The 27,366-nt window shown below is 33.8% G+C and overlaps 1 protein-coding gene across 1 annotated transcript in view; it reads left to right on the top strand.

Annotated features, from left to right (window-relative positions):
• The window catches only part of LOC149180728 (immune-associated nucleotide-binding protein 1-like), a 199,271-nt gene extending 172,440 nt beyond the window's left edge, over nucleotides 1-26,831 (top strand). The window contains exons 4-7 of the mRNA XM_089413972.1: nucleotides 4,359-4,523; nucleotides 4,611-4,718; nucleotides 26,595-26,666; nucleotides 26,808-26,831. Coding sequence (XP_089270098.1) covers nucleotides 4,359-4,523; nucleotides 4,611-4,718; nucleotides 26,595-26,666; nucleotides 26,808-26,831 — 369 coding nt within the window. The remainder of the gene's footprint in view (nucleotides 1-4,358; nucleotides 4,524-4,610; nucleotides 4,719-26,594; nucleotides 26,667-26,807) is intronic.
• Nucleotides 26,832-27,366: the final 535 nt, after the last annotated feature.

The following is a 27,366-nucleotide window of genomic DNA, read 5'->3' on the forward strand; positions in this document are numbered from 1 at the left end:
ATTTTGTGTTAGGAGTTATAAGAATTAGGACAACAAATTAATAGATGTAGTGAGTGATCATTCAATAAATTATTAGGGACAATATAGTAGTAAGATAATGGATAATCAAATTAGAAATATGTCCCCTATATAATAATATTAATCAAATTAGAAATATGTCAGCTATATAATAATGTATTCAATATGAGATTCCAATGAGAGTTTAGAATTAGACTTCTCTTATTTTTGTTCATTAGTTTTGTTTATGTTTTCATATGTATGCTCTTCATAGATTTAACATGGTATGTAAAGTGTGTGTTGTTGGTAGGAGGTTTCAAAAGTTTGTGAAAGCCATTCGCAAGAGTTTTCATAATTTTGTGAAGCTTGTGCAGATTCAAGTTATTGGTGGGAGTGCTCAACAGTTAGTAGCAATGCCCAACAATATGAATATTTCTCAGCCACAAATACCATTGTTTAAAGGTGATAACTTTGGTTTTTGGAGCATTAAGATGAAAACATTGTTTTTCTCACAAGATTTGTGGGATTTAGTAGAGAATGGATATACAGAACCAGATGTTCATACACTTGCCAACTGGACTCAAGACCAAAGAAACCAACTAAAGGAAAACCATAAGAAAGATTCAAATTCTCTCTTCCTAATCAAGCAAGCAGTGCATGACTCTATTTTTCCAACACTAGTTGGAGTAACAAAATCAAAGGAGGCATGAGATGCTTTGCAGCAAACTAGTTGGAGTAACAAAATCAAAGGAGGCATGGGTAAAAATTGTTAAGTTGCAGTTCTTAAGAAGATAATTTGAAACTTTGTGCATGAAAACTCTGAATCTATTCAAGATTTTCTCAATAGAGTTATGGGTATAGTGAATGAAATTAGGTCTTATGGAGAAGATTTAAAAGATCAAAAAATTGTTGAGAAGATTTTAAGAAGTTTGCAAGAAAAATTTGATGGGGTTGTTGTTGATATTGAGGTGTCTAAGGATCTAAGTCAATTGATCTTCTGAAAAATCTACTGAGCAAGATTTTCAAGCAAGAGGAAATATTTTGAAAGACAAAAGTGGTTCCTCTCACGAGGAAAGCGAAAACACTTTTGGAAGAGGAAGAGGAAGAGGACAAACATATAGAGGAGGCAGAGGTCTAGGACGGATTTTTTTGTGCATACAACAAAGGAAGATGTAATTATGAAAGTGATGGAGGTAAAAGATTTAACAAATCCCAAGTTCAGTGTTTTTATTGTAAAACATTTGCCCATTATGAAAGAAATTGCTAGAAAAAACAAAAACAACAAGCTATTTTTTCTGAAGAAAAAGAAGAGGTTGGCACTTCATTCTTGGCTTCTCATTCAACTAATAATGTTTCCAAAGAGGTGTGGATTATGGATAGTTGTTGTAGCAATCACATGTAGAGATAGATGAATTTACAAAATTTGATGTACTATGGGGAGATGACAAGCCAATTGAAACTAAAGGTAAGGGAACAATCGTTGTGAAGACAAAACAAGTAAAACTAAATCACATTAATGATGTTTTATATGTTCCTGGTCTAGCACATAATTTGTTGAGTGTGGGGCAACTCCTTGAAAAGTGATATTTAATTGTTTTCAAGGACAAGCAATGCATAATCCATGATAAAAATGATCACAATAAAATTATTGGTAAGACTAATATGATGCAAACCAAAATTTCGGCTTTCAATCTCCCTTATGAAGAAAGTACAACATTAAATGTTGCTTATGATGATAGTTAGTGGCTATAGCACATAAGGTATGGACATTTGAATATTCTTGGTAAGAAGAATAGAGATTCATTTCGAGTAGGAAAATCATGGAGAGCAAGTAAACCATTGGAACTATTGCATGCAGATATATGTGGTCCTATGCATACCTTGTCTCTCAACAAAAATAAGTATTTCATTATTTTTATGGATGATTTTAGTAGAAGAACATGAGTATATTTCATTAAAGAAAAATTTGATGCATTTGTCATATTTTAACAATTTAAAGCTCTTGTGGAAAAGCAAAGTGGTTATTGTCTAAAAACATTATGCAAAGATAGAGGGGGAGAATTCACTTCTAATAAGTTTGATTCTTATTGTAAAATGAATGGTATTCAAAGGAAATTGACAGCTAGTTATACTCGCCAATAGAATAGCATTGTTGAGAGTAAGAATAGAACAATTGTTGAGATGACTAGGAGCATGATGAAAAGTAAAAACCTTCCAAACATTTTTTGGGCTGAAGTTGTAACTACATTTGTTTATTTTCTTAATAGACGCCCAACAGAATATTACCCCTTATGAAGCATGGTGTGGAAGAAAACCCAATATTTCTCATTTAAGAGTCTTTGGTTGCATTTGCCTATGCTCGTGTTCCTACTGAAAAGAGAAGAAAGCTTGATGATAAAAGTGTGAAATGCATTTTTATTGGATATTGTGAGGAAACCAAAGGTTATAGATTGTACAAACTAGAAACTAAAAAATTAATGATTAGTGGTGATGTGTTATTTGATGAGAAGGAAGAATGGCACTGGAATCATGATGTGCAACAAAAAACTCCAAGTATTGTTGTCAAAAAAAGTCATTGGGGTGAAATGGTTGTATAAAACCAAGGATGGAGCTGATGGATCAATACAAAGGCACAAAGCAAGGTTATTAGCAAAGGAATATGCTCAACCAGGTATTGACTACAATGAAACATATGCTCGTGTTGCAATATTTGATACAATCTGAACTATTTTAGCATTGGGAGCACAATATAAATGGCTAGTTTATCAATTTGATGTTAAATGAAGATGTATATGTTCACTAGCCCCAACTATATGAAGAAGCATGAAATGGACACAAAGTCTACAAACTAAAAAAGGATCTTTATGGGCTTAAACAAGCTCCAAGAGCATGGTACAGTAGAATTGGCACTTATTTTTTGAAAAAGGGGTTTAATAGGAGTGAAAATGAACACACATTATATATCAAGTCAAATGGTAATGATATAATAAATGTGTGATTATATGTAGATGACTTGATATACACATCTTCAAGTGATTTGTTAGTGAAAGAGTTTAAAAAGGCTATGATAACTGAATTTGAAATGATAATGTTACTATTTTATATCTTCCTTGATTAAGCATTTCAAATGAAATATAATCAATATTATAATAATATTATATATATATATATATATATATATATATATATAGATAAACATTTTATATATATATATATATATAGATATATCTATCTATATATATATATATATATATATGTTTAATGTGACTCTATTATATTCTTAATTTAATAATGAATAGACTAAACTAAAACAATAATTTGAAATAAAGTTCAATACTAGCTATTTATTATTAAAAATTACTATAATATGCTTAATATCAATTTATTATAATCTTGATTTCTTAATGTTATCTTAATTTTCCAGTGTTGAATTGAGTAATCCTATCATTAAGATATATACTCCTTAGCAATAAAGATTTCGTTTAATAGAGTTGTTTTAATGCCAGTGTATTATAATTTTGATTTGTGAATGTTGTCTTAATTGGGGACTCTTGAATTTGAGTAGTCTTATCATTACTGTTTATGAATAAAGATTTAGTTTAATATAGTTTACTTGTTTTAATGGTAGGTGACTTGGATTGGAGTTTTTTTATATGGCTGAAAATTAACACTTTACTTTTCAATTTGACAGATTGTTAAATAAATTTTAATCCTGAGAATTTAATTTATTTAAAAAAAATTAAATCCTTTTATAATATCAATTTAATTTTTTTTTTTAAATAATGTTTTTGAAAATTTCATTTAAATATAAAAATCAAAGAAAAATATTATTTTTTTTAATTAATTTAGTAAATTATATAAATCTTAATAAACCTTAACCATCCTCCTCATAATTATGTATTCAATAATTTTATATTTTATAAATAATAAAAAAAAGTGTAATAAGTGAGTGGTTTGATTCCTAAATAAAATAAATACTAATAAAATAAACAGCTTAATAATAATTAAATTTTATAAATCTTGATAAACTTTAACTATTCTCTTACAAATCACTTTTATAAATCGTAGTGAACTTTAACGATCTTCTTCATCATGATATATTCAATAATAATCTAACATGCTATTTTGCCTATTAATTTTAGGCCAACTGTCCTTGATCATATGATATGGGCTAGCAAAAAAATACAACTATTCTGCGCTTTATAACTTATTGTTCCTTCGTTTCCATGGAAATGGAAGTGAGTTAGCAAAGTGTCTTCAATAAATTGGAATCAGTCTATGTTATATGCTTTCCTTTTTCCAAACCAATATATTTAGATAATGACCTGTTTATATATATAAACCTATGCTGATGACTGCAGGAGATTCTACGGAAGTGCAATGATGGAAAGGTCCTTTTCGATAATAAAACCACATCAGAAACAGTGAAGGAAAAGCAGAGAACTGAATTGCTGAAGCAAATAGACAATATAATTGCTCAAAATGGAGGCATTCCCTATTCTAACGAGTTGTTCCGCGAAGCTCAGGTATGTGTGCAATTTTCAGAATTCAAATATAATGGCAATGAATATTGAGAGACCTCTTTGCTAATTAATTCTCGTATATTTCTGCAGGAATGGTCAAGTAAGCACAAGGATGTCGACTCGAATGAACAAGTACAGATTTATATAGAAAATATTCAAAAAGCACACGAGCAACAGCTTAAGAAGTTGCAGGAAATGGTAATCGTTCTATTCGTAGCCTTGAAATCGTCTGGTTCATTTTATTATTTGTGGAAAGCTAGCTCATGATCAATTGGATATTGTAATGATATGCAGTATGCACTGTATGTGCCATATAAAAATATTTTGTATGGCCATCAATGAAACGGGACACGCTCTCCCAGCACTGTGTGCACACATGTGTATATATACATATATATCTCCCAGACTTGCTTGAATACTTGCGTATATATACATATGTATGCAGCCTGAGATTTGATTGAATATGGATAACTAGTGACATAGTGTAACTTTCATTACCTACTCTTATCTTGGAGCGCAGTTGAACTTAAAAATTGTGTGCAGTTGAACTTAAAAATTGATGAAGACTAGATTTTACACAAATTACTAATTTTCATCTTATATATAAAAGACACAGAGATGTCAGAACTTTGTTTCTGAAATGAGAGATGTTTATTAATTCAAGCTCACAGTCAACACATAATAGAATCCTATTTTATAACGATAGTACGGAAAACCACATAATAGAATCCCAAAGGAATTTATAACATAATAGAATCCCAATGGAATTTATAACATACAACCTCATAAATCTGCAAGTCTGAGGTTCCCTACACCCAAAGGAATGAAAATATTTATGACCCCAAAATTCTCAGCTACTTCTAAGGTTGCTAACCCAGAAAGAGGATTTTAATGGACAAACATGAGATTGTTGCGCATCCTCCTAAGATGCAATCACCCACCAAAGTCATAGTGAAATCACTGAGGCCCCAAAGTTCAGCCCTTTATGAGCCTATGGTGGAAGATGCCCACCATGCAAGAGAAGAGCATGAAGATGACAAAAATTGAAGAGAACAAAACTTTGGAGCATAGGACTTCTCTTCTCGGTATTACAAATCACTTAAATAATATTTCATTGGAAACATGAGTAATAAATGATTTGAGTGAAACTTGACTTAAACTCGACTAACTGAAAATGAACTAGGACACTTGGAGGGATGGTTTTGACACGTAACACTTACACGTAACACCTGGTTGGGATTAGATTCTCCAACACCTCCACTTAATTACAACCACATAAAATTCAATTAGGATATCTGTTGGTCTATGTCTCAGCTAGGTTTACAATTTAAAAATTGACTTCAACTTTTCTTCTTCTCTTTTTCCAGATCGTACAGCCTCTAAATTATTTCAGCATTTTCTATTTGTTGTATCCTTCAAACCTCAATTTCTTGTTGGTGCATGTCTTCCATTCTTCCACGTTGTCTAAGCATATATTTGACTTCTTAAAAAAACAACTTGTATGTGGGCTATTGCCACATATTCTCTTTTGTAGTGTGCTTTTCATCATCAATCTACTGCAAAATAACACCATAATACAATTTCATCTCTTTAGGACTCCAATACGTGAAAATTTCATTAATTTCTTCATCATGCATGGTGTCTTCAACATTCATTTCCATAACTTCTATGGAGACCTTATCTAGACATGTTGTTACAAGCCATGCTTGAAGGAAATTTAACTCTTCTTCATAATCATTTTGTGTACCTGCACACTTGAAATCAGTTTTAGAATTAAAACTATTTGCATAAGCACATTGGTTTTGTTACTTTGCTCTGCAATGAAAGATTTGTCCTATTGCGCTTCTTTCTCTGCCTCTTTTTCTGTCTTTGTTTCCTCTTTGTGGGCTTATTTGTTTGCCTCTACCTTTATCTCTATCTCTATCTTTGTCTCTTCCACTTATGTACTGACCTGTGCTTCTGAAAACAGGTTGTCTTCAACTGACTCAAGTGGGCTTTTCTCACTGAATAACATCATATATATATATGATGTTTTTGTTGCATCACTTACAACCATTCATCATTAGTCCACAATTCTTCATTAAATTTTACGTCAACAATATTAATTACTGGATTCACCATAGCATTGATTGCTCGAATGACAATTTTACTATCATCAACAAGCTTTGTTGCTCTATTCACCAAATTTTCATCAACAAGCTTTGTTTCTGGATTCATCATATTGCCATGAGCAAGCTCTGTTGCTAGAATTAGGATATTGTGGTCAACAAGCTATGTTGCTAGATTCACCAAGTTTTCGTCCACTTGTGGTTGTGCACATTGGGTTCATGAGCATTTGCATGCTCCTTCTCTGCTACTTCTGTAACTTCTTCACGTACATCATCCACTTGTGGCTAAGCATAGTGGGATTCAACAAAAATTTCATCTCGATGTAGATCTGCTGCTATAGATCCGCTTTCAGCTTCAACTTTCGTGCCCCCCCTTATACCAAAAGTCCTCTCAAGGGTATCTGAGGCATCCTTTGTTGTCTTGCCATGTGAAATGAGGGGAAGAATGCTATCATCCATAGATTATTTTATGCATTTCAATGCAAGGCATCCTTTTTCCTCTTCACTTCCAGATCTAAATAGATCTCAAACATATCCTATTGTCCCTTTGACCATATTAGCCTCTTGGATTTTCCCATTTGAATACTCACAAAATTCGGCTCAACAAAGAAATCAAACTTCAAACATAGCAACACACTTCTATGCTACACAACTTTGGAAAAAAATAAGTCTACAAATTTTTAAAACCAATGCTTTCTCAAAAGATTTCAAAAATCCTTACAATATTTCAATACTATCAACAATTTTGAACAACACTTTTTTTTTTTTTAAATCCTTAAAGTTGTCCCATACAATAAGCTCATTTTTAATACAAATCATTAACCAAAAAACACTCCTCTTTTTTTAAATAAAAGAACCTTTTAAAAACTTCTAAACTTTGAAACTCATTAAACATGAGCCTTCAAAAAAATACGATGACATAAGAGGATGAAGACTTTGAAATAAAATTTGTTGACTTTCTTAAAAGATTCGAGGAGGCTCCTTTGATTTTTTTTAACTTTGACGGCCTCTTTCCGCGTGAGTTGGTGCAGCTCCTTTTTTTTTTAATATTACGGGTATTGCTCTGTGGGATAAACAGAGGCTGTGTTGGAGCAGAAACAATGTAAGTATATGAAAATGACACGTGTTCTTGCAATGCCGTTGAGTGTTAGTAACACTAACACGACTCTGGTACTTTGTGTGAGCGTTAATAACCCAACTCCTGAACTACTGGGGTGCATTACTCTGGTTGGAAAAGAAATATTTGAAAAATATGACGACCTTCTTCAAAACTGGCTCCCTCTCTTTGCTACTTCTTCACAATAGGTTTCTTCAAACTTCTGCTGCTCTCACCAAGAGTCTTATGCACCGTTTCCTATTCTCTTTACCTCTCTCTCTTCGTTCTGTTTGAAAGAGCAGCAAATAAGAAGAAGAATTTTTTTTGAGTGAAGGGTAGTCGAATTAACCTACCCTACAACCTTGAAGGTAGTGTTGTTAATGCATACACAAGTCATCAGAACCGCGTTAGTCCATAGAAATCTGCATTAGTCCTATGCTCTCACTTCACTCACACAGAACTAGCTTATCTTCTCTTCCGCTCCTGTCAAAGAGTCTCACGCAGGCTAAGATCTCATACCATCACAAAAATTGAAGAGAACAAAAGGTTGGAGTAGAGGAATTTTTTTTTCAGTATAATCACTTAATTTAATAATATTACATTGGAAACATTAGTTATAAATTACTTTAGTGAAACTCGACTTAAACTGAACTAAGTGAAACTGAACTAGAACACTTGGAGGGATGGTTTTGACACCTAACAGGTGTTTGGAAGTAGATTCTCCAATAAAAGAAGTTTCGATGGATTATATGGAGGTGAATGAGTTTCAATCCACACCATAGCCTAAAAGGCAGACAAGGTTCTTTTTGAAACTAGGGCTATTTAGAATTTGATTGAGGGAAGGGAACCTAACCTTGAATTAAACGAGGAAGGTGAGTTATTAACCTTTCCGGATTAGTTTCCTAATCTTGGCCGTGAGACCAAAATCCTTCCACCCTATGGTCCTCAGTCTAATTTTCTATCTCCATGGCCCTCATTTTTCCGTTATCATTGAGAAAGAGACCTAGAGTTGGAATTTGGGTGAAAAAGTTGTGGGAAGCACGGGTTTTTGGAATGTGAGTTGGAAAGTGGACTTACCAAAGTCATAGAGATTAAGGAAATATAATCCCTCGAAGGCCAAATGACATTTGTATGTTTATCCACTCATTATGGGGAAATCGATGAGGTTGAATAAAAAGAACTAGCATCAGTTGATAATTCCGAAGAAAAGCCCTCCAACATCAGTGGTGCTGCCTTTGAAACTAGGTTGAATGTTTTTGAAAAAGGTTGAGAAATGTATGATGATGAGGGTGAGAAGCCCTCTCGATGGTTGAAAATGCCATTGTTACTTGTGTTTGTTTTATTGTTTGCTTCAATCACTTTGTTGGGTCGTGAAGCCTTAGTCTTATACCACCATTTCTGTAGAACAATGTCAGTTCTACTTTCCAACAAAATAATTAGAGTCTTGCTAATATAAGGCCAATTTGGGAATAAATATTCATCTCTAAGATTAAGTTCTGTTACACAGGGAAAATATATCACGTCTTGAAACATTTTAATAAAATTTTAACAATCTTTTAAAAGTTTTGAAATAGTGTTGTGGATGCACTAAACATTTCTTTCCTTTTAGCGAGGAACTATCTCTAGGGTCACAACACAAGGTATGGTGGGAAATGTTACTCACCAAAATTGGGTGACCCTATAGGAGACTTTTTCTCCTAGATTTTTCGTCACCGGGTAGTGAGAACCCCTGAAAACCACTATTCTAGCTGATGTATTGTGCCATTTGATATTTTCTCCCTGAGCCAGTCATATGTAGCCTCACCCATTTGTTGAGAGAATGTCTTTTAAGGTGGGAAATCCAATCCTAAAAGTATGTTTTTCATTGAGCAATCAGGAGCTTATGGTTGTTTCACCTTGGGCACTTTGTGCTTGTTGGGTGAATTGGAAGGAGGAATGGTTTTGACTATAGTGGTGTTCCATCACTTTAAATGGGGGGTTAATCATCAATCCTAGTCCCATGGGATTTACCCTAATGGCTTATAGCTTCACGAAGGGTACTACATGGAAAATCCTGATTTTGTTAGCGTCATCCCGGGACTCCTCCCATCAGTGAAAGCCCCTAAACAATATGGGATATTTACTTTGGTGTTTGGAATCGATTTTCAGTAGTCCCACTGGTGTTTGTGTTGTTATATTGATAATGGTTCATTGTCCCATTTTTGTCACTTAGTCTAGTAGTTGTCCCTTAGGTTTTCCCTTCCATGGGTCCTGCTAGATTATGTGCTAACAAGCAACATTCCACCAATATGGTGGTAATATTACACTGATATATTACCCTAGGAGGATTCCATTTATCCTATCATGTTCCAACCATCTTCAAAAATTTTTACAATTAGAATGTACAAAAAGTTTCATTGGGTAAATATGGAAAACAAGGGTATGTTGCCTCTACTCTATGTTACAAAAAAATTAAATTGACATAGAAACAAAAAAATATCCAACTAACTCATTAAAAGTGAACTATTAATACTTCATTCTCCATCCATATAAAAAAGTTGGTCCACTTCCTGTTTTGTAACATGTCCTTTTCAAAGCTTGTTGGATGACGATATATTTGTCCTTGTATCAAAACATGGGAGATGGACTAGTTAAACTAATTAACATGCAATCATTTACCTTTTCCTAGGAAATAAAAAAATATCATTTAGTATATTAAATATACTTACAAAGGTACAAATCAAGGCCTATAGACCTTTCTGGCTGTTGTGATGCACAACTCTTCATTTTGCAAGCCTAGCCTTGGAGGCCTTGTTCCAAAACATATACTAAGTTAATTTAATTATGAAAAAATAAAATATAAAAATTGTTTAAGAAATTTGATATAATATTATGAGAAAATTCAAATACTTGGATACTCTCCTCATCAGAGTTCCCCCATTGATTAAACTTATCATACATATTTACAAGTTATTTCCATACTTTTATGCTTACATCGACTAGCCTTCTTTTGAGCCTTTGCTCAAGCGGGAGTTTTTCGGTCTACTTTGTTTGATTGCACCTAAATATCTTGCACTTATGAGATATTTGTAGTTTAACATTTTTCGGACCAACCTATGCCAAATTCAGTCTCCATGTCACGAATTACTTCTTTCTGTAGGTGCAATGGTATCTTTGACAATGGAAAATGGAGATGCTCTTTGAACTGTTGAAGGCAACCTATTCACAAAATAATTCTGGCCATCTGATCTATGTATTTTTCCTGAAACCACATTATATTCTATCCTTGTATCATAACTATCAAGTGTCGTGGAAGAAGAGATTTGTGGCCCTGGAGTGGATTGAGAATTGGAAGTCTTTGTTTCGTGTTCCAAATTCTTAGTGGTTATACTTAATGATTTCTTCCTTGATATTCTACTCGATCCAAGAGTGGTTGGGGAATCAATTGATTCCATTTGAGCCGGTTGATGTGATTGCAATTTCTCAGTGGTTTTAGTTAACTGCTTTTCTATCTATCTAGCAAGAGTTTTCAAGTCCACACTGTCAATCTTGTTAACTACCTTGATCCCAAATATTGAAGCTAAGGCATCTTTCTCATTTTTAGTCTCATGTCCCTAGATATATGAAATATTTTTTTATTTTTAAAATTTGGAATAAAAAATGAAAAATAAAAAGATAAAACTAAAAGTCAAAGAATGAATTTACATAATTACATCTCTATAAATTGACAATGACTTACCTCATTTTGTCCATTGTTTGCTCCATTCCTTCTGCTGGACATTTTGAGGATGGGCTAGAAAATCCTATCTGTGGAGGGGAACCAAGGAAAATAGCATGCAAGGAAGGAGATCACATTGTGCAAAGGGAATATATTCAAGCCCAGGTAAGAAATATGGTCATCAGATACACACAATTTGCCTAAATTTTCAACAAACCTTTGTGATAATCAAACCATTTTTCCCCAATGCATGAAAAAATATCCTTCAATTTAACCCTACATCCACCCTCTATTCACGGAACCAACAATGCCTTACTTTGCAGCTCTAATTTCTAGACGAAAAAGGGAGAAAAATAAAAATCTCGTGTATGCTTTGTCTGAATCCTTAAGTTTACTTTGTTGCTCCAATTTCTAGACCAAAAAGTGAGAAAAAAAATCTCGTGTAAGCTCCATCTAAATCCTTAATATCCTTTAAAATCTATTGAAGATCATCAAAATCCTTCAATTTGTTTTGCAGTATTCGAACTTCCACCACAAATCCAAGAAAAAGAAGGAAATATCAAAATTGTCCATCTGCAATAGAATAGGTGGATTTTGAAGCTCCAAGATCGAGATCGAGACCCAGGAGGGGACGCATGAGCCTATTCTTTTCTTTCCCGGTTCCATGCCTATCAATAGTAAAAAAAAATTCTCAGACGAGAAAGAAAGAGTCATATTTTTTTTAGTTCAATAGTTGGCGGGAATTCAATTTAAAAAATTTGGCCTGTAGGAATTTTAAAATTTCGACTTTCCCATCGCTAAATTTTTTGATTCACCCATCCAGGTCAAATAATGTGATCATGTTGGGGTGTCAATGTCAGTGCAAATGGTGCCTAGTCTAATATCTTCAAGTTATTTTTTATATAAAAAATAGACATAGAAATGTTACAAGAATATAACATTATTCTAAAATAAAATCAAAGATTAATAGCATACATTTAGTAGAATGACCATAATTTCAATAATCCACCACATTCACTATAGAGTAATTTAATTATCTTTAAAATGATTGCATAAACTAAGTTATAAATGAGGAATGAAACAAAATGTTACATGGGGAAAAATGTTAATCTCATTTAATATCTACGATGTAAGGAAAAATTATACTCTATTCAAAATATAATCTACCAATAATTATGCCCCTACACTTATTTTTTTCATTGTTGATAATTGGATTTGATTGGTGTACTAAATATTATTGTCATTGTTGTGAATTACAAGATTGAGAGGAGGCCATGGACATACGATGTGTAGAACCACTAAATCACAGAGAGGAAAGTGGTTTGAAGAAGATATAACAATGGAATCTGTAGATACAATACATGTAAGAAGACGAGGCAACCTCAACCAAAGGAGGAAGGCCTTTATGATTTCTCAAATACTAGAACATAGAGGAGAGAAAGTCAATTTATTTTTCATGAGGCCTTTAAGGTCAAACTTATTGGTTGAAAATGCACATGAACGGTGATTAAATGTGATTCTATGATTAAGGGAAATGTTTGAAAATTATGGTGCCCATGTGGGATGCAATGTTAGTTTTTGGTATCATAGGAAGTTCTCTAGCCTTGAATGTTGGTGGAGAGGCTACATGCGTTCTAAAGAAACTAGAAACCTTTTGGTCAAATTCCACCCAAATTGTATTTTATTAAAATAATTAATATTTTTAATGGAGTTCCTAAGTATAAACTTAAGGAAATTAAAATATTAATGGGTATTAACCGAAGTATGGGTGAGAATGATCTAGAAGGAGGATCAAGTCATGTTTTAATCTTAGCTGTTGATTAGAGAGTTAATTTCGGTCATTGAAGACTCAACAAGAAAAGTATAAAATGGAGGTTTGAGGTTCATTTTAAAACACACAGAGAGATTGTGGAAATCAATTTTCTGAGTTGAGAAGTTCTCTGGAGGAAAATCGATTGGGGAGATCTTGCAGCTAAGGGGCAGAGAGAATCCGTGAAAAGGACTTTCCTGAGAATACAGAATAGAGAGGCGGAGAGAGCTTGCAAAGAGGCAATGAAGTAGCCGAGAGAGATGACGCAGAGGCAGCGCAGTAGTTGAGAGAGATGACGGAGATAAGCTACCTGTCATGTAGACTAGAATTGTTGGAACAATCGGGAATTTCCAAAAAAACTGGGAGAGCTAATGTAGAGGCGTAGAGGGTAGAGAAGGTGACGCAAGGGGAACTGTTGGAACTGTCAGGAATTGCCAGAACAACAGAGAGAGTTGACACAGAGGTGCATATGGTAGAGAAGGTGACGCAGGGCTCACGCAGAGCCAGCACAGAAATAGTCGGGGTTAGCCAGTCTTGTGTCGGATGAACCAGAATTCTGCTGGGTGAAGTGAGATAAAACTCACTCAGATTTTCTGCTAGTATTTTCTTTGTAAACGATTGCTAGATGAGAATCCTAGATATGTATTCAGATATTTCTCCTTCATAATAATAAACCCTCAGAACTGCTGCACTCATTTTCTGGCATTGGGTTTTTCCGGGGACTATTGTGTCAAAAAATAAGTGTGTCCTATGTATCTTGTTCTTTTCTCTATTTTCTTTTTCATGAGATGAAATATTTAATTAAGTGTAGGCTGCAGATGTAATTTTCTTCGCTATTCAGAAGAATAACTTGATGAATGTAATTTAAAAATCAAGTAGGTGAAGTAGATTCATATTTTCTGCAGTAGCGTTTCCTTCAGAGTGTAGGAATTTTCACATATGAATGTTGGATACTTTTCTTGGTGAAATTTTGGCTCAATGTATATACCTAAGGCCATAATTTTTTTCTTTTTTTTTTTTCAACTCAAAATTAACATGATATCAATATGTCAAATATATGACTAAAGTGAAGTTTTGTGTTGGTTAGCATATTCATGGAAATGATATAATTGGTGTACTAAACATTATTGACTATGTTGTGCATTACTGGAGTCAGATGAGGCCATGGAGATAGATCCTGTCATATCAAATCACGATGCAATGGATGACACGAGACATGATGTACTCAAATTTTGACTTCACTTAGGAAAAACTGATATTATGACATTTTGTGATACATCCATTTTTTTCATGATATTATTGAAATTTACAGTGTATTTTCAAATCTTGACATAAATCTTGAAGCAAACAAATTTTGACTTTTACCCTATGAAATCCATGCAATTTCGAGTGTTCTTAAACAAAAGGAATATATATTTGAAGAAATAAAAAATATTTAATTTTATTAATGTTACCTATGAGTAAAAAGATACTCTCCAAGTTGAATCATTCAATTTGGACTTGAAATGAAGGTTGGGCATGCATTTTTGTGAAGAGGGTCAAAATTTCCTTGCTTCACTAAAATGCAGGCTTCATTTACTGACCAGTCTGATATATTCAAATTGTAGATTGTTTATTTTATTATTTTAAATGCTTTTACATTATTATATCTTTACTAACTAGTAGAGTAGTAACAATGTTAAATTTCTTAGGCTAGAAGTCTCTGTTGTAGATCATTTCATTTTAAAACATTTTCAATATTTTCACATTAAAATCAACCCATATCCTCATAACAAATTATGTAGAGATAACATTAGCAATAACAATGTAGTTAAATAGTTATAGTGTTGTCATGATATCTCTTTCATAGGTCTGTCATGATATCTCTATCATAGGGCTCATCATATCTCCTTCACACCTCTGTCATAATAATTTCTCATATCGTAGATAAGAAGGCCCAAAGAGGTTGTTATCATACCCCCATAATTGAGGCCCATTAGTGCATTCATTAGGGTGTTGTTACACAACAATAATGAGGCCCGTTAGGGTGTTTCTACACCACAAGACTGAGGCCCATTAGGGTGTTTTTACACCACAAGATTGAGTTACAATTTAGCAGAACCATAGGAAGTAATCATCATTATATCACTGCCATTAATTATAGGACCTAGTGTACATTTATTACAGGCACACAAACCCTCCCTTTTACCCTATGAAATCCATGCAATTTGGAGTATTCTTAAACAATAGAAATATATATGTAAAAATTTTAAAATATTTAATTTGATTAATGCTACTCATGAGTTAAAAAATACTCTCCAAGTTGAATCATTCAATTCGGCCTTGAAATGAAGGTTGGGTATCCATTTTTGGGAAGCATGCAAAAAGTTATTTGGTTCACTAAAATGCACACCCAGACTTCATTTATTGCCCAATATTATTGATTCAAATTTTATATTGTTTATTTTATTATTTTAAACACTTTTACATTGTTATATATTTACTAACAAGTAGAGTAGTAACAATGCTAGTTTTCTTAGGGCTAGAAGCCTTTGTTGTAGATAATTACATTTTAAAACATTTTCAACATTTTCACATTGCATTCACCACATGTCATCATTAGAAATTATGTAGATAGAACATTAACAATAAAAATGTAATGAAAGACTCATAGGTTTGTCATGATATCTCTACCATAGTCCTACCATGATATCTCTATAATAGGTACCAAAATATCTCCTTCATATATTTTCTCATAATATTTTCTCATATCATATATAAGAAGGCCCAAAGAGGCCACTGTTACATCCAAGAAATGAGGTCCATTAGGTCGTTGTTACACCACAATTGTAAGGCCCATTAGTGCGTTGTTACACCAAAAGACGGAGGCCCATTATGGCATTGTTACACCACATGAATGAGGCCCATTAGGGTGTTGTTACACCACAATACTGAGGTACAATTTCGTAAAACCATAGAATGGAATGATCATTATATCACTGCCATCAAATAGAGGTCCTCATGCGCATTTATTTGAGTCACACAAATGCTATCTTTTGCCCTATGAAATCCATGCAATTTGGGGTATTCTTGAACAATAGAAATATATATGTGAAAAAATAAAAATATTTAGTTTTAGTAATTTTACTTATGAGTAAAACAAAACTCTTTGAGTTGAATCATTAAATTTTTCCTTGAAATGATGGTTAGGTGTGCATTTTTTTTTAACCAGGCCAAAATTTCCTTCACTAAAATGCACATCCAAGATTCATTTATTGGTCGATATGATTGATTCAAATTGCAAATTGTTTATTTTATTATTTTCCACACTTTTTCATTATTATATATTTACTTTGAGCTTAAATATTTATATTTCAAATTTCATACAAAATTCTAAGTTGTGCTTCCACTTAACTCATCTGAAAGTTGTGTATAAGTGGGAAACATAGTTATGTAGAATATTTTTCAAACAAGATGCAGGGTTACATATTAAAGTTAATGTTGATGGTTTTGTAAATCCGTCAACCAAGAGGGTCTCCCTAATGAAAAGTCCCAATCATACTTCGCACCATTTGGTGTGGGAGCCCTTCAGAAAACAAGGATCGACTACCATATGTTCTTATAGATTTTCCTTATCAGCACAAGAGAGAAATGTACAGGTGCTTTTGGATTAACAAGTGAGTATGCCTTGTGGACTATTCAACTGTAGAATGTATCAAGGTTCTTCTACTGAAAGGGAGAGAAAAGTGAGCCTCTAAAATACAAGTAATAGTACCAATATAATAAATACTCATGAGCATATACATATGATTGAATCATTGGAAAACTAGTGAAATAAAAGAAACAATTGTTAAAACACATAGATTACACCTCCAACAAGATAAGTACCAAAGCCACCATAATAGTTCAATTTCCTTAGTACAGATGAAACAACATACATTGCAAGCATTCAAAGAATAGTCTTACAATATTTACAACATACGCATGAAAGTGTGTTGGCTCCATGAGCTTCGAAATTAAGAAAAAATTCCAAGATACATCAGTACAATGCACACCACTAGCTCGAATAGTGGAGCGTTAGAGCAACCACTTGCTCCTCCAAAAGAACTATCTTCCTCTCTAATTCCTAGTAGGAGGATCTAAAGTGAAAAGTCCTTTACATGAGCGATGAGGGTGTATATATAACAAATGGGGTAATCATTCACCTCCCTTGTGACTCTTGGACTACCTTCATGGCTATTTGAATTCTCTATGACCTTTTGACTCCTACATGAATTTTCAAATTCTATACATGTCTCTTGGACTTCATATCTACATTACATTTCTCCAATACTGAATTTACATAATCCACAAAAGATGTGGGAAATGAGGACTCATGACAGGACATGACATGAAACTAATGACATGGGCTGCATGATGGTGTGGCAGTATCAAGTAATTCTTTATTGTTTCTTTCTTTGTGTCTCCTAAAATATTGAACATGTTATTCTTCCTCCTCCTCCATAAGGCTTGAAGGTAAGGAGTCTTCAATGTAGTCTTGGTTTCTATTTGTTATCGCAATCTAGTCTCCCTTTGTCTTTCTTTATTGATTCACTTGTCCTTGTAGCTATAAAGGTGTCTTCTAGTAGGGTCTCCTTCTTCATCATCCTATCATAACATGATAGACTACCTGTAATTGAAATATACTCATGACAAGACTATATTAGTCAGATAAAACACCTAATTTAACATCCTTCATGACAACGATTGACTAAGCTATAACCGAGTGATAGGCTGGGATAAAGACTTAGGAATTCCGTAGTTGAGAAGCTCAAGAAGTCAGCAACCATGACTAAGCCTTAAGACTACACAATGCATAGTTTAGGGAGGCCATTGAAAGATAATTGCATAGTTGAGGGACTCAAGGGGTTAGGCTTCAACCTTGAGCCTTAAGTTTGCCCAATGTGTAGTTATGGAGGGACAAAGAAAAATAGATTGTGCAGTTGCATATTTTAAGGGCTGAAGGTTGAGGCTTGATGCTCGAGACTGCTCTGTGTGTAGAGGAGACTAATTGAAGGCATGGAATGCATTGTTCTGGAGCTCAAGGGTTGAGAATGAGAACTCAGATTAGGCAATGTACAATTTTGGAAGGCATGGATTGCACATTGTGCAATTATAAGAGGTAAGGATGAAGCTTGAGGACTAATACTATGTCATTTTTAGTTCAAGAAGGTTGAGTGATGCCAAGTTGCTAGGGTGAGAACTTTTCTGGATTTGGGTAAGTGTGAGATCGGTGAGACCAAAGTGAACAATGGTAAAAATTAAGTATGATCAAACACTTAGAAACGTTGATGATGTAAAATTGATCACTCTGAACACATGAACAAAATAATACCCCTAATGCGACAACATTACAACAAATTTCCCCAAGTGTGACACTAAAGGTACACTTTGCGATGACACTTTTGCAACCGTGCTTGAATCTTTAGGAATGAATGTGATACATGTATACATGATAATAATGACTCATTAGCACAAAGGTTACCCCTTTAATAAAACAAAACTACATTTGTACAATGTGCAATGTGTGCCATGCCAAAAGATGACATTTACATCAGTTAGAGGAAAGTGCAAATGACACTTGAAAAATGTGAATAACATTGAAAGTGACACATGCTAGAACAAAGACAACATGAAAATGACACTTATTGCAATGAAAATAGGTAATGAGATTTGTAAACATGAAATCAACATTTACGAAAGAAAAAGTGCAAAAAGAGAAACATTTGGGAAAACTCACCAAAATAGAAGAGCAATTACAACCAAAAGTAAGAGACTGTTGATGAAAGTGCGCACTGACTATCAAAACAAGTTGAACATGACACATGAACTATCTTGATGGAGTTGTGCCATGCATGTTCAAGCATGCATAAAAGAGTGTGCTCATGAACTTGTTACACACTGAGCATGTGTGAGTAGGTTCCTTTGAAACTTATCGATTGAACATAAAGTGACTATGGAATGAACAATCACAAGATCCATGGTAGGATCCAAAATTCAAGTGTAGACCAAATTTTGGAGGGTTGTTGTCCCAACGACAACACTTAGTGACACACTAGTAGAACTCCAACGTCTCTACCTTGGTCTAATATTTTGTGCAGGGCCTAGTTTTTCAAGAAGTATTGATTTATCATATAAATTACTATGCCTTCCCCACTTAAATCAGTTATAGATATAATCCCCTTCATCTCTTTTTTGGTTGAAAACAATCATTAATCCAGTCATATCGTAATGTTTCAAATTAGGATAAGGGTAATGTTATTCGTGAGCTTTATATTTTTAGAGTATAATTTTTTATCTCTTGTGTTGCTCCACTACCAGTAGACCTGGACAATACCCTGACGGAGTCACTTTAGCAACACAAACATTTCTTCACTACTAGTGAGCCTTGACAATAGCCCAATGGAGTTTCTTTCTCCACCTCCCTATGTAGGAACCCTTTCTCTCTTTTCCATTTTATTATTTATTTATATAGGATTGTGCATCAATACTCATTCATTTCATGGGGTGGAAAAGGGATCCTGAATTATTGAGAGTAGAAGAGGTTGTTCCTTCAAAGAAGCCTATATAAAACCTCTAACATTGGTTTTCTCATTTAGATTTCCCCTTTTCATTCTCTACTTGATTGGATCAACATGAAAAACAATGAAACATAAAGAACTGAGCACGGAAACGACGATCCTAAAATGGATACGGGTATCATGGTTTCACACAAATCTATCCTTACAGAAGGATCATAATTTCCATCAAAACATTATCAACCAAAAGGTATGAACCAATAGGAAGAAGGAAGACTAAAGGTTAACCAAATGTTAGAGTGTCACAATACCCTCTTCTATTTTTCCACCTTGTCTTTTGAGCCAAAGGGAACATCCTTCATGCAAAAACTCATTAAAAAAAACGAAAGAAGAGACAAGACACAACAAGAAAAAGAAATAAAAAGGACAAAGAAAATGGAGGCTAACTAAAAACAGGACGCAAGCTAAGAGTAAGAAAACAAAAGAAAGATTATAAAAAGGTAGTGTAGTATAAATGTGCAAGGGAAACTAATACGCAACTAGACCTAGTCCTAACCAAAATAGCTAGAAGGTCAAGGTCAAGTGCAAAAAATTTTCCAATGTAACCACCATAACTACTCCCAACCTACATGGACAAATATACAAAAAATTAAAATATATATAAAAAAAATTTGCAATAGAAAAGATAATTTCTTGCATAACTTGTACAACAAATTGAAGGTCTTACCTATCACTAGAAAGATATGTCATAGCCACTACTTATAACTAGTTTTCACTCTTACCTTTTTTATGAAAACCATAATAAATAAAAAAAACCTAAAAAGCTTCTTGCAAATGTATCTTCATTTGTACTATCCTCCTTAGCAAGCATCATAAAAGATTGAAACTTTTTATTTGCGAGGAATATTGCTAGGTAAGATTGCTCCAAACACTTATTGATTGGATCATGAAATTCAAAACGGTCCCTTTGAGAACCCTTAAATCTTTGAAAATATGAATTTTTAACTAAAAGTGTGGGATCATGATGAGAATATTTTAAGGGAAAATGAATTTGATCATGTTCAGAAGGATCATAAATATAGTGAGGACCTAACATAACCATCAGAAAAGGCTGAAGTGCCTCAACTACTTGACAAGAATCTAAATAGTGATATAAAGCATAAAGCTTAAGCAATGTGAAACAACTGTCAGTAGATTTACTAGTGGGATAATGATAAAATAAATGACAGTTAATTATGATCAGATGGATTGTTTATGGCATGATATTCTCGATTAGAGGACAACAAAGATAGGTTAGTCTGAACAATTTCATAAATTCCTCGAACAAAAGAATCATCTCCCTCACATGATAAATATAACAAACCATTTCCTTGTAACAGGTTACACACTGCACTAGAATCATAATCATTGAATGAAGGAAAAAGGAATGCTAGTATAACAAACACATGAAACCTGTCAATATATAATGAATGAAGAATAATTTGATTCACACAACAACTCATGCATTCAAAAGCACTCAAGACGATTTCAGGTGCAATGAAGAAATCGATTGACCACATAACATTCACAAGAAAAACCAAGAGTTGACTATTTTGAAATGCATCTAATATACATGATTCCTTTGGCCATAGGTAGTCTTTGAAATTATCAACTTCATAGTTCCATGATTTTATGAGAGATACACACTCCAAACCCAAGTTAAGTACAAGAGCCTTGCATGGAGAAGAATCAATTGAAATAGAACCTTGAATCCAATCAGAAATTGAATCTTGCAAGTTCGAGAGACTATATCAAAAATACCACACATCTTTCTAGAAGTAATTTACATCTAATGAAACCACACAAAGAAAATAATTTTGAGAGAAAAACTAGATCTGACTTAGTTCGGGGATCTTACTAGAGTTGTGAGATCCTGAGATAATAATCAACGAAAGTTGAAGTGCCTCGACTTCTTGACAACACCCAGAACTTTTAAGGATTGTAAAATCACATTCTAAAGATTGAATCAAATAATGCATGGTGTGAGGATAGAAGCTTCCACTGATTTCAATGAGACCACTACTAACCATATGGAAACCATATTTGTCACTAATTTTGATAAGAATTTACAATTTCAACAACTAGATTACTCATGTCGAAAGATTCTTCTGATCACAAATCTAGAGATGTATGAATGAGAAAAATTTCATGTGCAAGCTGATTTGAAGAGTTGTCTTCATGAAAAACAAGAGATGAAGAGGGTTGGAAAGGATACTAAATGATTCCTTTTTCATCATATATAACCTCACTACCTTCTTTCAATTGAGAAGTTAACTCATCTGTTGAATAACTTGAAGAGGATGGAGTATCTTCATTGCAAGTAGATTCATCACAAACAATAGAGCACAAGGGATAGTGAGATGAACCAGAAGTTTCGATAAGAACATATTATTTGACTAAATTATATTCTACATCTAAATATTTGAAATTAAAATTTTCATGAGAAACCAAAAGATCAAGTAATTCGCTTCGTAATTCTTCATCACATACTTCATCAAAGTCATTGTCATCAGAATGATTGTTGTCCATGACTATAGATTGATTAAGAAAATAAACTTCATTCGATTGACTACTGAGAATGGGAGAGCATCATATTGAAATGGGGGACTTTGAAAGAGGGAAGAGATATTAAAAGTCTCTTCACTTTTTAACTCCTCTATTTGTGTAACGTGACTACCTTGTACCTGATCACAATTTAAACCAACAACTTGAAATTCAAAAGAGTATGAAGAACTAGTTGGTGGAGCAGATTGGTCAAGCAGATCATGGTACAAAGAGTCATGGAATTTATATGATACAGGATAAAATATGTCCCTTGAATAAGTAACCGTTTTAGTGGAACCAGATTCAAGATTGAGGTTAAGAGCGCTAATCTCATCTCGAGGAATGAAATGATTAGCCTTCACCTTCGGCTCCATGAACCACTCCCAGGTTTCCTCCATCAAATATAGATCATGAGAAGTAGATAAATGTTGAAGAGATGGATCAGTAATATGATTTTTGGATTTCCTAACTTCAACATTAATGCATAGAGGCACTGAGATTAGTACTGGAAAAGGAGCAGGACAAGGAACAAAAGGTATAATAGGTTCCTCCTCTAAAATTACAGATGTCTCATGATTTACAAGAGTATGGGAAGCATAAACATTGGGAGGTTTATATTCACTTGGGAAAGAGATATGAAACAAATGCTCAAACTTTTATTTCAAGAAATCCCAATTTGTGTCTTCTATTGGAAATTCATAACAAAGGTCAAGGAATCGATTAGAAAAATCCTTATTTGATTCATTAGATTTGATTCTTAGTTGACTGATTCTTTTAATAACATCCAAATAATCATACCTATCAAATTCTAAATGAATCTCCTTGATGAGGTGTTAAAAAAAATGAATGGAAGCGGGGGGTAGGGTATGACACCATCAATTAACTCGACCTTCAAGTGTGAGGAAGAAAAGAATATGAGCCACATTTTCACAATCAATTTCATAGTTCACAGAACTTAAGAAAAATACATGCGTGCTCAGTAATGGATGTATCACCCTCACTATCAAACTTAAATTGCGATAAGTCATCAAGTTGTTCTGCAAAGATGAAATGTTTACTAGGGGAGAGGTTAGAGAAACATTATGGAATTATGATTTGGGGGAGATCCATTTAAGATAAAAGGTTCAAAATAGACTCAACATGCACAATGTTTCATTTGGCCTTCCTTCTAGCACCATTTGTTGATGGTGCTGGAAATCCATCAACCAAGAGGGCCTCCTCGATGAAAATGTCCCATTCAGAGTTCACACTGTTTGGTGTGGGAGCCCTTCCAGAAATAAGGCCTGATTGATATGTTCTTATAGATTTTCCTTGGCTACAATGTTTAGAAAAATAGAGTAATGTACAGGTGCTTGTGGATTAGCAAGTGAGTATGCCTTGTGGATTGTTTAGTTGTAGAATGTAACAAGGTTCTCCTACCGAAAGGGAGAGAAAAGTGAGACTTTAAAAGACAATTAATAGTACTAATATATTAAAGACACAAAACAATATATATATATATATATATATATAGATGAATGAATCGTTGGATAACTAGAAAAATAGTTCACATAGAAGCAACGATTGTTAAAACACACACAACACACCTTTAACAAGATAAGTACAAAAGCCACTGAAATAGTTCAATTTCCTTAGTACAGATGAAACACCATACGTCGCAAACATTCAAATAATAGTCTTACATTACTTACGACATATGCATGAAATTATGTTGGCTCAACAGTCTTCGAAATTAAGCAAAATTCCCAAGGTACATCAACATAGTGAACACCACTGGCTTCAATAATGGAGTGTTAGAGAAAACACTTGCTCCTCCAAAAGAAATATCTTCCTGTCTAATTCTTGGTAAGGGGAGCCAAGGTTAAAAGTCCTTTACATGAGTGAAATAAATGGGGTGATCATTCACCTCCCTTGTGATTATTCATCTACCCTCATGACTATTGGACTTCTCTATGACCTTTCAAAGGAACATGACTTTTCACATTCTATACATGTCTCTTGGACTTCCACTTTACATTACATTTCTCCAATGTTGAATTTAAATAATCCAAAAATGATGTGGAAAATGATGGCTCATGATAGCACAAGAAATGACACTAATGACATTAACTGCATGATGGTGTGGCAATATCAATTCCTTCTTTGCTGCTACTTTCTTTGTGTCTCCTGAAAGACATAATATGCTCTTCTTCCTCCTACTCCAAAAGTCTTGAAGGTAGGAATTCTTCAACGTGACCTTGATTTCCATCTACTGTCATAATTTGGTGTCCCTTTGCCTTTCTTGATTAATCCACTTGTCGTTGCAGCTACAAAGGTGTATTCTAGAAGGGTCTCCTTCTTCATCTCCTTCTTCATCATCCTGTCATAACATGATAGAATACCTATAACTAAAATAAACCCATGATAAGATGATATCATTTCAATAAAACCGTAGTCTAACATGCTTCTTGACAGCCACTAAGTGAGATGTAATTGGGTGGTAGGATGGAAGACATGCTCAGGTTTTGCATAGTTGAGAAGCTCAGGAGGTCACAGGCTAGGAAAAGATAACTGCACAATTGAGGGGCTCAAGGGGTCAGGCTTGAGGCATGAGACTTGAGGTTTCCCAACTCATAGTTCTGGTGGGAAAGAGGCCAAGGGATTATGCAGTTGCATAGTTCAAGGGCTCGAGGCTGAGGATTAATGCTTTAGACTACATAGTGTGCCGAGGAAACTGACTAAAGGAAGGGATTGTGTAGTTCCGGAGCTCAAGGGTCAGGATTGATCATTGGGATTTCACAATACATATTTATGGAAAGTAGGGATTGTGCATTTTGCATTTATAAGAGGAAATGTTGAAGCTTGATGACTAGAACCACATAGTGCGTAATTCAGGAAGGTTGAGTGAGGCTATGTTGCTAGGGTGGGAACTTTTCCAGATTTGGATAAGTGTGGGATCATTGAGACCAAAGTGAAATGATAATAAAACTTAAGTATGACCACACACTTAGAACCGCTGATGATGCAACATTGATCCCTCATAAAACATGAACAACACAATACCCCTAATTTGATGTCATTGCGACCGTTTTCTCCAAGTGCGACACTAAAGGTACACTTTGTGACGATAGTGACTACACTTGTGTGAAAATTCTTGAAACTTTGGGCATGAGTGTGATATATTTCTACACGATAATAATGACTCATTAGCACCAATATTACCCTTTGAAAGAAACCTAAACAACATTGGTGCGATGTGCGATGTCTGCCATGTTAAAAGACAAAATTTACGATAATAATAGGAAAGTGCAAACGACACTTGAAAAATGTGAATGCCATTGAAAGTGACACATGCCAGATCAAAGATAACATGAAAAAGACACTTATTACAGTGAAAACAAGTAAAAGAGATAGTTGTAAACATGAAAGTGACAATTACGAAAAATAAGGTGAGTAAGAGCGAAAATTGGGAAAACTCACCAAAATAGAAGAACAATCGCAACCAAGAGTGAGAGATTGTCAATGAAAGTGCACACTGACTATCGAAATGGGTTGAAAATCGTACATGCACTGTCTTGATGGACTTGTGGCATGCCTATTCAAGATTTCATAAAACAGTGCGCTCATGAACTTGTTACGGATTGAGCATGTGTGAGTAGGTTCCTTTTACAGTTATCGATCAAAGATAAAGTGACAATGACTATGGAATGAATGATTGAAAGATCCATGATAGGCAACAGAATTCAAGTGTAGACCAAATTTTGGAGGGTGCTTTTTGCAACGTCAACAGTTAGGTATTTTCCAATCATGTCCCATTTCAAATTTAATTATCAAGAGTGTAATTGGTTTGGCCCAAGAGTGCATATTTGTTCCGAATTGAACATATGGAGATATGATGAATATCTACATTGGTACAGTTGAATAGAGTTGAGAAAGCCAATTTTTTTTCCATGATTATTTTCAAGTCAAACTTATTGGTTGAAAATGCACAAGAATGGTGATTGAATGTGATTCTTTTATCAAGGGAAATGTTTGAAAATTAGGATGGCCATGTGGGGTAGTGATGTTGGATGCTTTTCTTATCGAAATTTTGGCTCCATGTATATACCTAGGGTCATAATTTTTTTTTTTTTTTTCAGCTCGAAATTAACATGGTATCAATATGTCAAATATATGAATAAAGTGAAGTTTTGTGTTGGATAGCATATTCATTGAAATGAAATAATTGGTGTACTATACATTATTGACTATGCTGTGTATTACAGGAGTCAGATGAGGCCATAACAATAGATCGTATCATATCAAATGAGGACACAATGGAATATGCAAGACATAAGGTACTCAAATTTTGACTTAACTAAGGAAAAATTGGTATAATGGAATTTTTTGATACACCCATATTTTTCATGATATTATTAAAATTTATAGTGTATTATCTAATCTTGATAGAAATTAATGCATGTTGCTTATTATTTTAGATGGAGATTGGAGAAAATGTATAGCGTGAGCATTCAAATACCAAAAGAAAAAAAATAGGTACATTGACGCGACCTAAAATTGTTAAATCACATAGAAGACAGTGGGTGGAAGACGATATGACAATGGATCTTGAAGACATAACAAATTATTGCACTGAACAAGAGGTTGGTCAGGACAATAGTAGATGGGATGAGTAATTTGGGAAAACCATTGTTTGTGGATGTTATTTATGTCATGGAAAGAAAAAATTGAAATGAGCAATTGTAAAAACACATTACATATATGGTGAGCTTCTAGTGGGTAGTATGCCTCCTACAATCGATTTGAATCCAATAGGAATTGTGGTAAGGAATTTTCCAATTTGATTTAAATGACATGTGTTATTATTTTAAACATTGCTTTATATTGTTTAAATAATTATTTTTGTTCTTAATGGTTACTTAAAGGATAAAGTTATTAGTTTAAACATTCCCGAAGCATTGAATTTCGTCCTAGAGTTCGATGATCATTTATATGATGATACATCTAACAAAAATATGTGCACATATACTAGATCAG

The sequence above is a fragment of the Pinus tabuliformis genome, chromosome 3_2 (assembly GCF_031772625.1).
Source record: "Pinus tabuliformis cultivar Carrire ecotype Pingquan chromosome 3_2, CPIR1, whole genome shotgun sequence".
Taxonomy (NCBI): Eukaryota; Viridiplantae; Streptophyta; class Pinopsida; order Pinales; family Pinaceae; genus Pinus; species Pinus tabuliformis.